The following is a 17,109-nucleotide window of genomic DNA, read 5'->3' as shown; positions in this document are numbered from 1 at the left end:
GAGTATAGTTTCTCTAGTTTTTTTCCCAATCTCAACTTCAGAACTGTGATTATTATAGATAGAAAGACTTGATTCAGCCAATTGTCATACATTATAATCAAAATAACATGGGGGTTGTTTCATCATCTCAGAACTCCAGATTTGCATGTCTCTACTGAGATGTCTAATGCACACCTTAAACACAGTGTGTCCAAAACTGAACTGCTTTCCTCTCCAAACCTGTTTCTGATGTAGTCATTCTTATCTCAGTAATCAGCAGCTTTGTCCCTCTAGTAACCCTGGGGAAAAACCCTGGGCTTGTTCTTCTCTCCTCCTTTTTCCCTCTCAATCATATCTAACTTATTTGTACATCCTTTAGGCTCAGTGTCCCAATATATCTAGAATGCAATCATTTCTCATCATCTTCGCAGCTACCATTATCTCTCTCCGGGTTTACTGTAACAGCCTCCTCACTGGTCTCTCCAATTCTGCCCTTATTATCTGTACCCAACCATAGCATATTCTCTACACAATCCATACAGTGATGCTTTTAGAATCTATGTCAGATCATGGCACTTCTCTCTTCAAAAGCATGCTGTGGCTTCCCAAGTCACTAAGAATCAAAGTCTAAATTCTTTAATGGCTAAGAAGACCTGACTTGACCAAACTCATAGTTAGCTTTCTGCTTTCAGCTGCCACACTGGTTCCCTGCATGATGCTCCAGCCAGCCACACATCTCCGCTGTTCCTCAAATAAAGAGGGCCTGCCACCAGCTCAGAGTGTTTCTCTCTGCTGGTCCTTTGGGTTGGAACATTTCCCTCAGGTTTCCAAATAAACATTTCCTTGTCTCCTTTGGGTTTGGCTCTCGCGTTACCATGTGAGAACTTCTCAAACCTAACCTATTTAACCTGATGACCATCTAGCTTTCGCTGGCACTCCCTCTCCTAATTTTCTCCACAGCATTTCCCATAGCTTTCCTTATACTCTCATTGTCCGTCAACCTCTTGCATGAGAACAGAGGTGAGTATAGTGCTCATGGAACAACAGGTACTCAATTAATAGCTCTTAAATGAATGAATAAATAAATGAAAGAAAGAGTAGAACCAAGTGTGAACTGAGAATTGATGGATCTGTACTGTACTCTAGCATGAAATCATATCGAGTTTTTTACATAGTTAACATAGACATAACATTTTAAAAAATCTATAAAACCTACAGTGTGTAATTTTATTAATAAATCCTACTTTCTTTTCTCACCAAACAAAATAACTTGAGAGTCTTTTACTGTGTGGCCAAGAGAAGAGTCTCAAGTTTGGACCAATTGAGTGCTTCTTCCTGCTCTGTCTTGGGTATAGTTGTTTAGTTTATTTAAAAAAAAAATATTCCCAATGGGATACCTTCTTCTCTCTTCTTCTCTTCTTCTTCTTACCGTATTTGTCAATGAATCATAGGTGGGAAATAAAAATTGAATAGAGTTAAAGATGACCCCAAGTTTTGGGCCTGAGCTAAATATAATTGGCAATTATAGGATGATTGTACAATTGTGAATGTCCATTGACATAGGATGATTGTGCATTGGGAATGATCCTGGTACATCTGAGATGGTGATGGCTAATGCCTTCCTTTGGGGCTCTTATTACAAAGTCTTGCCTGTGTTGGCTCACAGAGTTGGTATACATAAATTTTTATGGAGGTTTTATATTTCTCCAGCAAGTTCTGTACAGTGCTTGCTGCTTGCTCTGTGAATTCCCCTCTCTCTCATCTGTGTAGATTTTTATCTGCACACTGTGGTCTCCTGCCACAACTTCTGTGTTCTCCATAGTTTCTGTGGTACTCCAGAGGGAAGGTGACCATTTTTTAAAAAAATATTTTTTATTTGCTCCCTTTAGTGAGAAGAATCACTTGTTGTTAAATTCCAACTTGAAACAAAAGAGTCGCCTGTGGAACACTATCAAACATTTCCCTGTCTGCCAAAGTTGCAGGCCGTGGTAAGTTAAAAGTCCTGTGGGTTAAACGATATTGACATGTAGTTTGATAATAATCTTGTTACCTACCTAGATTTTAGGTCCTTAAGGAACTGGGAGAAAATACCTGTTTTGTTTTATTTTTTCCATAGAGCGTAGCAGAGCTCTGGAGACATCATCCATCCTTAATAAATACTTGTTTGATTTTTTTCATTTATTTGGTGATAACCTTATATACTCAACAAATATTTGTGGACCCATCATGTGCCAAGTACACTTATATGAACCAGGAAACGAACATTTAAAAAAACAGACTTGAATCCCTGCTCTTATGGAATTTATGTTCCATTGGTGGGAGCAGACAAGAGAAATGGTGATACGTGCTAAGGAAAAACCTGGAGTTGCAGAAATAAGGAGTGCTTGGGAAGGGGGTATTGCTATTCTAAAAAGAGCACTTAGGAAAAGCTTGTCAATGATATATGAGGAGAGACTTGAAAAGCTGTGGGTGCAATGAGGACATGGGGTGGCAGGAGGGTGTTTCAGGCAGATGGAATGACAAATGCCTGGTTCCTTAAAAGGGATTATGTCACCTTTCCTCCTCCTCTTCTTCCTCCTCCTCCTTCTTCTTCATTCTACTTTGGTTATTGGCTGTCGATAATTTTTCTGGCAATATGCTTGTTGAGTCTCTCTAATATGCTTGGAGAGAAAATCCAAGAAGGTATAATAGGCAGAGAGCAGTAAGCAAGGTGGAGAGGATTAGATAAGATCAACGTGGTAGTGAAGACAGACCTGAATCCATTGAAGTAACTTTGTATATTACTCTTGGGAAAGTGGAAAGACATTGGAGGTTTCAACATAGGGGTGGTTTGACTAATTCACATTTAAAAAGACTCGTTCTTAATGTTGTGTTGAGAATAAACTGGAGGGCAGGGGTATACCATTTAGTTAATAAGCTATTACAATTATCCACAAGAGGTGGTATAACAGACCAGGGCGGTAACTGCGGAGATGGCGAAAACTGTTGGATTCTGAATGTCTGTTAAAAATAGAGCTTACCGTATTTGTCAATGAATCATAGGTGGGAAATAAAAATTGAATAGAGTTAAAGATGACCCCAAGTTTTGGGCCTGAGCTAAATATAATTGGCAATTATAGGATGATTGTACAATTACAGGGATCATTCAGTAATGAGAGCAAGTATAATAACATAAGCGGGAGATCAGAGAATTGCTACAGACACACCGTTGAGTAGTGAGAGGGGGTGGGGTGTAGTGCATGAGGAAAAGCTTAGCAAGCACACAGACAATTCACCCATAAAACCAGAATGTTAGGACAATTATCCGGTGACAGATGTAGATAGCTGGTTCTGATTACTTTACTGCCTTGGTTAAATGGGAAGCAAGGTCATCAGCTGAAGGTGATAAGTAGGGAGGAGATAATGGAAGGTTGAGGAGACAGGAATAAGTATGAATTGGTCACTAGAAAAGTGGGAGAATAAAAGAATTGTCTGGCAAAGCGAAGGGCTTATTTGAGGCCACAGATTTATTCAGCAAAACTGTTTTTCTCTAAACACATTTAAATGCTTAGATGGGAATTTTGCTGGGTGATGGTGTTGAAGGGGAAAAAAAGACAAGAGAAAGTCAAGTGTGTCCAGACTGCAAAAAAGAAAATGATTCTAATTATTCATCATGAAATTTATTCTAATGTAAAGGAAATAATGATATGGAGGGGGTGAGGTGCTTTGAACAGCTTGTGGAATCAGTGGGGTTTTAGGTGTAGTTTGACAGATTTGGGAGGAAGAATCATTGGAGTTGTGGCTCCTAGAGGAAAGTCAATAGTTGCTGGTAGGACAGTAAGAGGCTTAAAATTGATATTAAGAAGGAGGTACAGTTATTGGTAAAGATAGAGTCAAGGGAAAGACCAGGGAATTTGGGTGGCTGAGACACTGGAGGAGAATAATAAGTCATGGAACTAACAGGCCAGGGTATTAAAGAGATCATCTCCAGACACATTGAAATCACGAGGAAGTGTTCAGGGGAATAGTATCAGTAAGCCAGGAGCTAAAGTCATAAAAAAATGAGGGTGAACCCATCTGGGGACCTACAGATACAAAGTAGCAGTAGGGGTTTGTATAATTTGATGGCGTGATCATCAAAGCTAGAGAGGAGTAAGAGGTGGACATAGGTGAAAGGGCCAAAGTTCTGAAAGTGGCAGAAGAATGAATGACCAATAGTCTGCCTATAAGCAGCGTACTTAGTATTATGGGGGCCTAGAGTTTTCTAGAATTTTCTGAGTTAAGCCACTTTAGGTGGCTGCAGGGAAGCTGGTATTTTAGGCAAGATTCAGTAAAAAAAGCAATAGGCAAAAGGTTCAAGTAGCTTTGGCTGATGATTCCAGGAGCATTTCAGAATATATTTTGTGCCTCAGAACATTGACTTAAATTTTGATGGTCATTATAATGTAGATGGGCTTAAGTAGCAGTTAATAGAGAGCTCCAAATAGCCAGGTGTACAGGTTTGCTATTTTGACAGTTCTAGGCCCTTTGCACATAAAGAACAAGGTAAACAACAGACCCTCTGTGTATACAACAATCAGAATGGTCTTTGACTTTTCATTCTAGAAGCATGATCGGACTTTTCCCCAGAGCATCACAGGGGTGGGAACAACGAGTCTTTCCCCCTGGACTGAGGCCTCAAGCCAAGATGAAAAACAATCAACTTTCAATTTTCTGTGCTTGTTTGCTTTCTGCCCAGAATACACAGAAAAGGCATTTCAGCAAACTTTTGGGTTAAGTTTTCAAAGGACATCTTTCCATTTCTGCCTGCAAAGGATTTGGGTGTCAATTGCTCCTGGGCCTCAGGAGCTCAGTTTTATTATTTAAATGTGGGTGTTTTCACAGCAAAACAACCTCAAAAAATCCAACTCAAGCCCCTGAACCCACCACCGTTTGCTAAATGAAGCAAAACACCGTAATAGTTTTAATGATGGATTTCTCTCTTAACTGTTGTTTTGAGATCACAACGAATCATTATAATCATTAAGTCTATAGCTAAATTACAGTACAGATCTTCAAAATGCATGGCCAATGTGGTTTGTTTCATAACACCCTCTCCTCTGCATCCCCTTGCCCTGCCCCATGTCCTTGTTATTATTCTTCTCAGATTTTTTTCTGTGAAAAAAACTGGCTTAATATATTCAAAGTCACACTTTGGAACAGCTTTGTTACCTTCCTGCATGCCTATCCCTCCCCTGTACCCCAGAGCCACTTTCCTAAGAAATGTAGGCAGCAGACAGCTAAGCTAAGGGGTTTAAATCAGTGCTGACTCGCCCGCACAACCAAGTGTAGGAGGAGTGGGGAAACATCCTGTGGAGTTGCAGCTCTCCCAACACTTCTGCATAAGTACGAGTTCTCACCACTTACCTTCCACTAAATCTAGCAAAGGTGGAGGATGTGTGGGCAGATGCTGCTCTCCGAAGGAAGACAGTAGAGTTGGGATTCACTCTCTTCTTGGCTCTGTCACTTACTCCCTCCCCAGCCAATTCAGTCCTACACGAAAGGAGGTAAGGAAGCATGTCTTCTGTTTCTGGCCCAGACGGTGTGGGGGCAGGAACAATATGGATTGTGTGGGTACTGAGGAAATGCATGGGGCCTCTCAGACATATATGTTGGAGAAGTCTGTACCCATTCTTTTAGAAGATCCTTATGAAACTAGGATGGTAAATTCAAGGAATGTGGGGAAAACCATATGTTCAGCCTCATTATACATAGAAAGGATGGAAGCATATGTATCATGGTGTGAAGAGCGGGTTCGGTGAACACAGTGTTTGATAAGGATAGTGACTTCAGAGGGTTGAGGACAACTGGTTAAACTCAGCTGGAAGAGATTATTTAAGATTACCTTGCACTAACTGCTGAACTGAGTTATTGCTAGTAACATGCAAATCACTGCTGCTCAGGAGATGTCCAATTAATGTTGGTTCAATGAAATACTATACATATGATGTATAACAATCTCCTTTGGGGTCCTGGAGTTTTGTTCCTGTTACAAAGCTGGCTGACACAATTTTCTTATAACGTCATAGTTAGAATGCAGAAGCCAAACTTATGTTTGAAATCTAAGGGTGTGTTTTATTCTTAGTTGTGTATGTTTAAAAAAATCAGTGTTACTTTTGCCGGGAAGTCTCTACTCTAGCCAACTCTAAACTCTAAACACCTGGTTCCGTACAGCATAATCAGACTTTTCAACCTGTGCTTGGTAACGATTGTGAATCTGTAGGGGTGGTGAAAAAAGAAAAGAAAATGGCCCGCTGGAATGGCGAGAAACTTTCAACTCACTTCCATGGTTGAAACCTTTACCTGTTTTTCTCACCATTAGCCAGCAGGTTTTCAGAAGAGCTAAGTTGACATTCCAGCTATCTTATGTTTTAATTATATCCTGTAAGTACAAGTGTGTATGTATAAAAGTTCATCTATGTCTAGAAGAACCTGCTCTAATCTCTGTGTTTGGTATTAGAAAATATGTCTTTTTATCAGGCTAATTCAAGGGCCAAAGGAAGGACTGCCAAGTATAAAGTCAGTGACCTTCTGTAGATGGGCTAAAAGGCAGGAGGATGAGTGGCTGTGAGCTAGGCATAAGGAAATTGTTGCTGCTCTAAATTGCTGCTTGTGGGAGAGTGTAGAAAGCAGGACCAATACAATGACACTGGTTCGGTCAAGAGAGCATAAAGTGTATAAAACAAAATGGAGTCACTGATGTCAACCATCAGCCATGACATTTTGGTTCAAGAAGGAAACTACCTAAGTCATGCTAGATACATTGGGCAAGGAGACACACCTAAGATATCTGCACATGTGACCAGAACAGCCCTGTCTGCAGAGCAGGGCCGTCCATAGATAGGCTCCTGGGCAAATTCCCCACTTGCCTTCAGGGTTTCCAAGACCCTTATCAAGAGACCCAGAAGGGTGGAGTACACCACTCTCAAGGATATAACTGAGGCAGTCTCCAGACCACGGCTGAGACAGCTGAGCTCCACACACCTGAGTGCTGTTCCATGCCATGCTGGTCTCCCTTGGCATCTGCTTCCAGAGGCTCTGCCCTGTTAGACTGAGGACTTCTTCTGCCCTGCTGCCTACCTGGCTCCAGAGATTCTTCCCTGCAAGATGCTGAAGGCTCCCTTGCCCACTGTGCTCTCTCCTGGACCTGATGACTGAGACTCTGGGACTTGGGTACATTATTCCCCATTGTTTGCTGTGTGTGTTATATTTCTCTTAGATTGTTTGAGTGTGAGTAGGAAATTAATATATATTAATATTTACTTTGAGTGAACCTGAATTCAATAAAACCTGAGTGAGTAGCATAGTAACCTTGTATGACTCTTTATTCCTTGGTGCTGGGCTGCTCAGTAGGCAGGTAGCCAAACAGCTGTCCAGCTGACTTATAGGGAAGACTGTATTGCAAACATACGCTTGTGACAGAGCGTGAATGTAAAGGAAAGATTTCCCCCGTCAGGGTGCTTTATACCTAGCCTCACCGAGGGTTCAGCACACCCTCATGAATTAATTTCTCTGGGCAGCCTGGAAGATCTTACTTCATTTCTGTGGGCAAGTATCCCACAACGTGGCTGTGCTATCTCACTCCAGACCTCCCATTGTCATGCTTGCGCTTTGCTTAGGCTGGGAGCCTGTGAGAAAGGGGATAAGGGACAGAAGGGCTATATGCGAGGGTAAGAGCCCAGAGTGGCTCCTCTGTGTGGCTGCTCCAAGCCTGTTCTGCCACACACACCTCCATCCCAGTCCCTTGCCATTTGCTGAGGGAGGCTGAGCAGTCTGTCGCCTTCACTTCTGTGCCGTGACTGAAGGAGCCATGAGTGGCAGCTGGTGGGCTGGGTTTGCAGCCCAGTGTTTGTACCCGGTGCTCCCACATAACCCCGTGTGCTGCTGTCAGGGGGTCAGAGCAGGAATCTACAGCAGCTGTCTTCTCCAATGCCTGCCTGTGCCCACCTAGTGCCAGCCTCATGCCCCTCACCCTCACCTCAGAACTGCCTTAAAGGAAAACTTCAGCAGGAGGGTAAAGGATGACTGTATAATGTACCCACAGGATAGTCCTTGCTGCTTCCTTTCACCAGTTCTGTGCGGTAATATGATCTGCATTTTACAGCTCAGGAAGCTGCAGTAGAGAGCGGTTAAGTGACTTGTGTAAGGTCATAGAGCTTGTAAGAAGCAGGGTTGGCATTTAAACCCGGACTCATCCAGCTCTGCCTGTAGAACTTTGCACCACATGTGGCCTGGTGAGCCTGCTGAGATGAAGAACACGACAGCTAGGTGCTGGCGGACCTCTGGAGACAAGCTGGACAAATAGTCATGCAGACTGCCTCCCTGACACACGCACTCACAGTGACACATTCATAGAGACACTCACATGCATGCACACATTCACACACACATTCACACACACATTCATAGACATACATGCACACACATATTCATACACACAAACACAAAAATTCACATACATTTTCATCACTTGTACACATATGCATACAAATACATCATACGTACACTCGCATACACATTCATAGACACACACATTCATAGAAACACAACCGCACAAATTCACACACACTCTCACACACATGCACATATGAACACATGCACATACACACACAGGCGCTCACACATCCTGTTCTGCCTGCCTTTGTTTTGCCCTTACTGAGTATTTATCCTACACCCAGGCTCATATTTACGTATTCATTGATTCTCCGTGACTCTTCTCTCCTCAGGCCGTGCAGGGCACCAGGTAGGCTGTAATCACACAACCAAATAATTATTTAGCTGGCAGCAATGACTTTGGTTATCCATTTTCCTTTTTTGTTTGTTTGTTTGTTTGGGGCAACCAAAGCAGGACAGATGATCAGCCCTGATGGAAATTCATGAATGTGAGTTGTTGTGACAGCTGGGGTCTCTTTGCCTCCATTCCGAGTCCATTTTGCATTGAGGTAATTTGTTTATGCTTAACACAGTGCTTGGCATATAGCAAGAGCTCCTTCAATGCTTCTGTCAGAAGAATCTTTTCCAAAATATTACTTTTATTATATCGTTCTACTGACAAAAAACTTATGATAGCTCTCTGTTTCCTGCCCCAAGGCTTGTACACAGTTCACCTTCCCCGCTGCCCAAACCCAGAAGAGATGTGACATCTTTGTTTCCACCTCCTAGTCTTCCTCCAATGACTCCTCTGGCTCGAATCCCTCACAGCTTCTTCATGACTAGAAGTTCAAGTCCCACCTCCCCCTTGCAGCTTTTTCTTTCTGCTCCAGCTCTGGGAGCTAAACTACTAGGCACGTACTGTCTGAATAACTCTAGGCATGTAATTGCATTCTATCTTATTCTGTCACTTAATACTGTCCTAGGTAATGTTTTAAAAATTATAAACACATCAAGTACCAAATCATATAGTAAATGCTTTCTGTGTTACCCAGCATGCTAGCCTGATGTTAGGAATATATTAAGGATATAAAAATATTTAAATTATATTAAATTAAAATTCTATTCTAGTCAGAGTTTACACAGTATATTATTTATCATTCTTGAATGTATGAACCCTTGTAGAAAAAAATTTCTCATAAAAACCCAATGCTTATTTTTATGTCCCTTAAGCATATAAAAACAAAACTAAGTATAAACTAATTAGAGCTTAAGGTTCTTAAATCACTACAGCACCCAAACAGACTTATAAAATTAAATATGTGATAGTACAAATACTGTAAAGTTTAAATTAACAGTATAAGTATGTTTTGATGTATATAATGTTTGCCAAAGGCAAATACCACCAAATATATGGGCTGCTATGACTCAGGTTTTTTGAGTTTTTGAGCTCGGCATGACTCATCTTCCACCACTCTAGTCTCTGTTCGGTGCACAGGATAGCAAAACCTTCATTAGTGCAGTGGGGTATCAGGTCACCGGGGCCTCATTTAGCCAAATGGCATTCTTATTGCCAAAAGGCTGTTGTTGGTCTCCCTGCGGCAAGTGGGAGCCAGGACCCCGATTTGGGAGCCAAGGCCAAGGATCGCTTTAAGAAAATGGTATACAAACCGGACATGGGGGAACTCACCAGCTCTGACAAGGCCAAGCTGAAGAAGACGGAGACGCAGAACACCCTGCTGCCCAAAGAGACCATTGAGCAGGAGGAGCAGAGTGAAATTCCCTAAGAAACCGGAGGAGTCCTCACCCCCATTTTCTTTGGGACTCCAGTCACGACGTGGAGAAAAAGCTTCCTGCGAGATGGACAGGAGCGACAAACTGCACTGTGAACCTGGACACGCCGCGCGCATGCCTTCGGCCTGTGGGCCTCGGGGGGGACTCCCCACCGTTCGAAATGCCAAATTCTCTGGTTTGCCCTGGGATATTGTAGGGAGTTATCTGTATGGTTAATAAAAGTAAAACACCCCTCTGACAAAAAAAGGCTGTGGTTTTCTTACTACCTGAGACAAAATCAGGATGTGCTGAAATCATTTGGCAGTGTTTGGGTTTATGCGGTCATTCCCAGGACCCAGATACACTTATGTTAATTTTTTAGGATGAGAAATTCAAATTAAAATATTCTATAAGAAAGTTTTTAGGCCATCAAGAATCTATCAGTAGATCCCTGGTGGAGTCATACCGTCAACACACTAGTGGCAGAAGAATTATTTAAAGCAGAAAAAATTGGAAGCATCCTTTTTCTTTGCAAGGAAGTCTGTCAGAGATGCATCATCCTATTCTGGGGAATTACTAAATATATTATTTAAAAATTATTACTAAAATTTATTTTTTTCTCACATAAAACAACATGCTTATTATAGAAATTTTAAAAGTCATTTATAAATTTCTTTGAGAAAAGAAATGAAAGCTGCCAGAATCCCATTTTTAAAGATAATTATTGAAAGTATATTTAATAATAATATCTCTTCTTCTGTTGCTACTAATATCAACAACATCAGCAATGGATAACTATTGATTACAACATGTCAGCAAGTACTCAAAAATGAATTTATATAAATATAAATTTATTAAAAAAGAATGTATATATATAAATTTATTTACTAAATATAACAGCCATGTGGCATAGATATTATTAGTGCTCCTATTTGACAGATAATGAACTGAAACCTAAAGAATTTAAATAACTTTCAAAAACGTAATTAGTAAGGGGAAGAGCAGGATTATAACTAAAGCAAAATGTAACAATCTATAAGCGAAACAAGTGAAATAAATAAAGGATCACTTATTTTCCTTAAAAATTATTTAAACATCTTTTTGTTTTACTGCCAATAATGTTTGAGGGTATCAGGTGGGTATATTCTGTTATAAAAATACATCACATTATTCAACCCATGGTTCGTTGACAGCCTCCTTGATAGTTTTGATCTATAACTGTTGTAAAACATGTTGAGATAAATGTGCTTGAACCTAAATCTTTGAGCATGCCCTCACTAGGGAACCGTTTTTACTCCTGATTTTACTGAACAATCTACAAAGAAAAAAAAACACAAAAACCTCAGTGTTCAGAGTCTAACGTTGTTATAACTGTTCATTTTATTTACTGGATAAGTTTTTAATTTCACATAATGTTCAATTGTATGTATTTACTTAGCATTCAATCAAATTTTGTCTTCCCTAATGCTAATAGGTGTTTTTTAGCTAAAGAACACAAGAATGAGCTCGAACAAAACAAAGTAACACTTAAAATGTGTCCTAAATTTTAGAAATGAAGAAACCCCCATTCCGTTTTTCCAAACCAGAAACTGTTGTTCTCAGTGGGTAGGTAGCACTTCTTTGGGTACATTTTTTGTGTTACTGTTCTATTCTCTTATAGATTGTTGCAACTCTATCTTTCAATCCTTCCACTGAAGTTTTTATTTTTTATTAATTATTGCGTCATTAATATCTAGGAGTCTTTCTCATTCTAGGGCTCTTCTTCCTCTTCCTCCTTCTCCTCTTTTTCTTCTTCCTTTATACTATCTATTCTGCTTTCATGGAAGTAGTATGTTTCTTTATGCCCCTGGGAACATTAATTATATTTTATTTTTAGTGTTTCTTGTTTTAGTTCTCCTTATATGGGGTGGGCAAAAGTAGGTCAAAGTGTCCTTTGGTGTAGGAAGTAGACTATAAGAATGTGTAAATAATGAAGGTTAGCATTTTGAGCACCTACGAGATTGTACCTAAGTGCATTGTGCCATCGTGACATATTTTGAGGTAATAAAGCCACTGTAACAATCATAGCCTTCATGTCCTTTTCTGTATGAACAACTGTAAACCTACTTTTGCCCACCCCTGTATGGAGTTGCTTGTTTCATCTTTTATTTTAGATGATACTTTTTTGGTCAATTTCTATTTATTATTTAGCACTAAAAACTTTATTTTCAAATAATGGATTTTCCTAAGATTGCCAAAGAATTTTACGCTCATTTGTGGTAGGCTCTACTGTAGGGTAACCTCTATACGATATTAATATCTGGAAGTTTTTATTCTCGGTTCATAGATTTACTCCAAAGAAGATTTTTCTAACTGCTTCCATGGTTGAAGAAGTTCATTGGCTGGGTGGGATCGGAATGTGGACCTAGCACAGAAACAGAATTTCAACCAATCTCCCTGATTTATACGCCACACCTTATTCCAATTTTAAATCTGTTGTCTACTTATTCTGAGCTTTTCTGGGTTTCTGTAGGGTGAGGTGGCTTGTGTCTCATTGGTATTTTATTTCTGTTTCATTGAGTTCAAATTTATTTTTTATTCATACACTTCTTATTTTCACCTATTCTGGTTGTGACATAACACGCCATGCATGCACTGAATACAGTACGTACGTGTCCGCCGCTTGCTTGTGTCTGTGTGTGTGTGTGTGTGTCTTGATATATGACGTCTTTAACCGCTTATGTCTAAAATGTACCTATATTTTTAAAGGCTTTTTCAAAAGAAAGAGAGAACACTTAAGAGGGCATTCCTGAGTTAGGACTAGTGGTCATTGACTCTAGACCTTAGAAACAATTCAGACAGAGAACAGAATAATTAATTACTTGATGAGATAATTTTTTTGCCTCTGTGGCATTACTTATAAAATTTTCTCTTAGACTGTTTCACTGTACCTAATCAACATTTTACCTACATTTCAAGCCCGTGATTAAGTGCCATCTCCTCCGTGAAGCCATCTCTCATCATTGTAAATATGATTCTATGATATGAATATTTTCATTCTCTGAACTACATAACATTTTTTTTTAGATTTTATTTATTTATTTTTAGATAGAGAGGAAGGGAGGGAGAAAGAGAGGGAGAGAGAAACATCAGTGTGTGGTTGCCTCTCACACGGCCTCTACCAAGGACCTGGCCTGTAACCCAGGCATGTGCCCTGACTGGGAATTGAACCGGCAGCTCTTTGATTCTCAGGCCAGCGCTCAATCCACTGAGCCACACCAGCCAGAGCTGAACTATATAACATTCAACACACTATTTTCTTATGGTGGTTATTCATTTTATGCCTCAAATTGTAATTATGCATGTGTGTCTTCCGCAGGAATGTTTTCTGATGGATTTATTATTTCTTCTATTCTTAAGGAATGGATTCATTTCTTTTTCATCCTTGAATTGCTCATGGCTTCTAGAAGTGTTTGAAAAAGAGCATGTACAGAATAAATTTTGGGTAAATGTGTAAATGTATACAGTTGCAACAATTCTTGCTCCTGGAAATGTGAAAGGCACATTTTGAGGTATCCCATTCTGCCATCATTTGGAACACTTACAAAGAATAAAGCAAGTGCATTTTTTCAGTTAACTTCCTTGTACTCTGAGACTTGAGCATGAACTATCATGTGGTACCACAAAGTTCCTCTGAAATTCTTCACTGAAGTTGTTCCCTTCTTAGGAATAATCACATCAAGGTGCTGGGCAGCTCTTCTGAAAAATGACTGTAAGCAAACTTGACTTTGTTACCTTCCTGCTGGATTTTCTTCCTCTCCTTTCCTGAGTTATTAAGCACTTAGGGTCCCCATGGGAGCTGAATATTGAGAAAAAAAGTATAATTTCTTAACAGACTCAGATTTCTGACTGTTGCCTCCATCACTAATGGGCTGGACCATCCTGGGCAAGTTAGCAAATCTTTCTTCACCCAAATATCCTCCTGTACAGAATGGAGAAAACATTGTCCTCCACAAGGTTGCCGTAGAGGTGAAATTAAAAGAGATATGTAAAGTTCTTAGAACAGAAAAGATGGCATAAATCTTCTCTCCGAAGACATTCATTGCATTTTTTCAGGAATATTAGCATTTTTAAATCAGATCCATTGAAAGCGACGCTTAACTCAGGAGAAAAGACTCCTGGTGTGACACCTCATGATTTTTGTATCAAGAACTTCTGCAGGCTTTTAAAAAAAAACATGCTATGTGAAAGCACCTACAAGTGTGGAATCATTTTCCATATCTTCAGTTCTCAAGGCAGAAAGTATTTAGGGAAATACAGTTCCGGATGTTGAGGTAAGGCGCAGAAATCACCTGTTCCCAAATTGGTTTGAACTTATTTCGAGAATGTTTGTGGTGAGCAGGCAAACTTTTTGCTTTCCCTCTTTGCCCTGCATTCAAAGTTTATCCTATCACATGATCAAGGAATATGTTTCTCAGGGCGTCTGTTCTATGTACAAATTTTCCCTGTTTGTCTTTGTGAAGTTGGTAAGTTGCCAAATGATGAAAGATCGAACTGTGGGCACTAGAGTTGTGCTGTTTCAAACATGTCACAGAGTACAGGGTGTTTGGGAAAGCAGAACTTGACAAGATGCGTCTGGCCTCTAACAAACTCAGCCAGGTTTCCCACCTGCCCTCCACTAGGTTTTCAGACAGCTGTCAATCCATCATTTGTTCTAGTGTCCACAGTGTTTTCCTGCATGAAGGTGAAATGGATTATTCTCCTTTCGTAAAGCCCTTTGTCAGTCTTAGAAAAATCTATCCTTCCCGATCTTCACTAGTTAATGCTAGTGACTAAGAAACCCATTCTTTTTTCTCAAAGTCAAGACAATTAAAGTTCTAGATATGGCAAAGGGGAAATGTTACTTTATAATAGGAAAGCCTGTCAAAATTGGGAGATTCTTCATTCGAATAATTCATTAGAGTAATGATGCTCTTTTGGGAAGGGTAAAATGCCACAAAAGGGAGGTGATGTTTATTGATGCCTACTGTGTGCAGGGGACTGAAGATAAACTATTTGATGCCATCTGCTCCCTGGTCCTCTGAGGAAGGTGTTAATGCTTAATTTCCAAAATTAAGAAAGTAGCCCAGCAAGATGAAAATGTACATGAAGTAATAGCACTCAGTAGGGATCAAGACAGGAATTCAGGCTGCTGTTTTCTGAGTATAGCACACTCTCTTCCCCAGTGGAATGGACCAGAAGACCCACAGAGAATACCTCAAACAAATGCCGCAGGTTGGTGTGAGTTCCAGGTTTCTATCATCCCAGTAGCAGACTGGCTTCTTGCCATCCCTGGGAATGCAGACCTCCTCGCTAGCCTTTCTTTCTTCTCTTTCCTGAAAGCCAAGTTGCACCCACATCTCACTGAGTGTGGAAGGACCCTTTTCCTTTCTTTTTTTTCTCTTCTACCTCCACACAAGAGAAACATGTTTTCTCCTGGAGAGAAAAGATAGCTTTGTCACCATCTGGTCCCATTCCAGAGTCACCATATTGTGGGAATTAAAAAGATAGAGCTCTCAAAGATTCCATTTGCTGTCCTATGTGGCTCCTATCACCCCCAGCCTCAGAGCACCTGTGAGAGGAAATTGTCACTGGGGAAGGAACCTAGGTGGTCAGACTAGGCTTAGCAGCGTGCAGACCTTCTTCATCTGAGGTCACACTCGTATGGATCAGCTTTTCTTGTTCTGCTCAGACCAAGTCTCAGAGGCTGCTGTCCAGAGAGATATATGAAACAAGCTCACCACAATGTTCAGCTGCTGGTGGCAGAGAGGAAATGTCTCTCCCACAACCTTCAGAAAGCTCCAAATGTTGGTCACATCTGCCAAGCTGGCAGATGTGGTTCTTCGTGGTCCAAGTTGGGCTTCAGTGATGGATGCGGAGCATTAACGTATCCTTTCTAGTTACCTTGAGCCAGGCATTGGCACAAGGCAGTATCACCAGCAAATGGGCATTTTTATGCCATTTGTGAAAATTAACTTCCCTAATTAACTTGCTCATACAAATGCACTCGGGATGAAGACATTAGGATGATTACCTAGAAAATTACTACCTCGATACAGTCTCCCATGCCCCCTTTTTGCCTCTTCAATGTGCCAAGAACAGAATTGCTCTGAAGACATTGTCAGATCTCTGTGAGCAAATAACTGATGAACAAAGGATGTTGCCACACGTTGGCTTCTATAAACCTAGGTTTTGCTCATGGATTCTGCTCAGCATGGGGTGGCCAAAAAACAACTTTTTCCATCCAGAGGGGAGCACTGGTGAGGATCAGAATTACTTCTTGTTTCATATTCAAGCACCTTCCTGAGTACCAGGCTACACAGTCATTATGAGTAAATGAGTTTTGTGTGAATTAGGGCTGCTAGGAGGATACTCTGGGGGAACCAGTAGGAGGCCTACATTTTAGAAACAAGAGGTTATAAAATTCCATTTGTTTACTCAGCCTACAAATACAGTTTTATTATTCTTTTATGAACCTGAATATTTCCATGTAGAGTCTCAAGATTATGAAACTTTTCGAGGTCTAGGGAGTTTTACTTCTTCTCTTTGAAATTCCCTATGTATAAGTATTGGTCATTCTTATCAGGATCAAATATTTCTAGAAAATTTCCATCTTTTCAGTGGTTTCACCCTAATGTTATTGTATGAGTGGGTTACTCTTGCAATAAAATGTTTGCTTTCCCCCAACTTTGTTCTATGTTCTTTGTTAGGTCAGGTGTGAAGAGAGGTAAAAAGACACGGGGTGTGGTTCAGTGTTTTTTTTTAATATGTTTGTGCAGGTTTATCTTTTTGTTTTAGATTTTTATTTATTAATTTTTAGAGGGGAAAGGAAGGAGAAAGAAAGGGAGCGGTTGCCTCTCACATGGCCCCCACCGGGGACCTGGCCTGCAACTGAGGCATGTGCCGTGACTGGGAATCAAACCAGCAACCCTTTGGTTTGCAGGTCCATGC

The 17,109-nt window shown here is 40.5% G+C and overlaps 1 protein-coding gene and 1 long non-coding RNA gene across 6 annotated transcripts in view; both read left to right on the top strand.

The window, feature by feature from the left end:
- LOC123478654 (uncharacterized) overlaps positions 1 to 17,109 on the top strand; it is a 67,108-nt gene that overhangs the window by 20,393 nt on the left and 29,606 nt on the right. For 3 of the 5 annotated variants that reach the window (XR_008425769.1, XR_008425768.1, XR_006653930.2), the window contains 2 exons: positions 1,869 to 1,967; positions 4,564 to 7,281. This is a non-coding gene — a long non-coding RNA (uncharacterized lncRNA). Of the gene's footprint in view, positions 1 to 1,868; positions 1,968 to 4,563; positions 7,282 to 17,109 lie in introns of those variants that run through there. The other 2 variants (XR_008425767.1, XR_011650586.1) reach the window with 2 other exon arrangements.
- Positions 10,026 to 10,154, top strand: LOC112318842 (thymosin beta-10-like). The gene has a single exon (XM_045183355.1). The coding sequence runs from the start codon at positions 10,026 to 10,028 to the stop codon at positions 10,152 to 10,154; it is 129 nt and encodes a 42-aa protein (XP_045039290.1).

Source organism: Desmodus rotundus, chromosome 12 (assembly GCF_022682495.2).
Source record: "Desmodus rotundus isolate HL8 chromosome 12, HLdesRot8A.1, whole genome shotgun sequence".
In the NCBI taxonomy this organism is placed as follows: domain Eukaryota; kingdom Metazoa; phylum Chordata; class Mammalia; order Chiroptera; family Phyllostomidae; genus Desmodus; species Desmodus rotundus.
This window is presented reverse-complemented; position numbering and strand designations above follow the sequence as displayed.

What these genes read in the sequence shown, in the direction of transcription:
- LOC112318842 (XM_045183355.1), top strand. Translation starts at nt 10,026, where the DNA reads ATGGTATACAAACCGGACATGGGGGAACTCACCAGCTCTGACAAGGCC.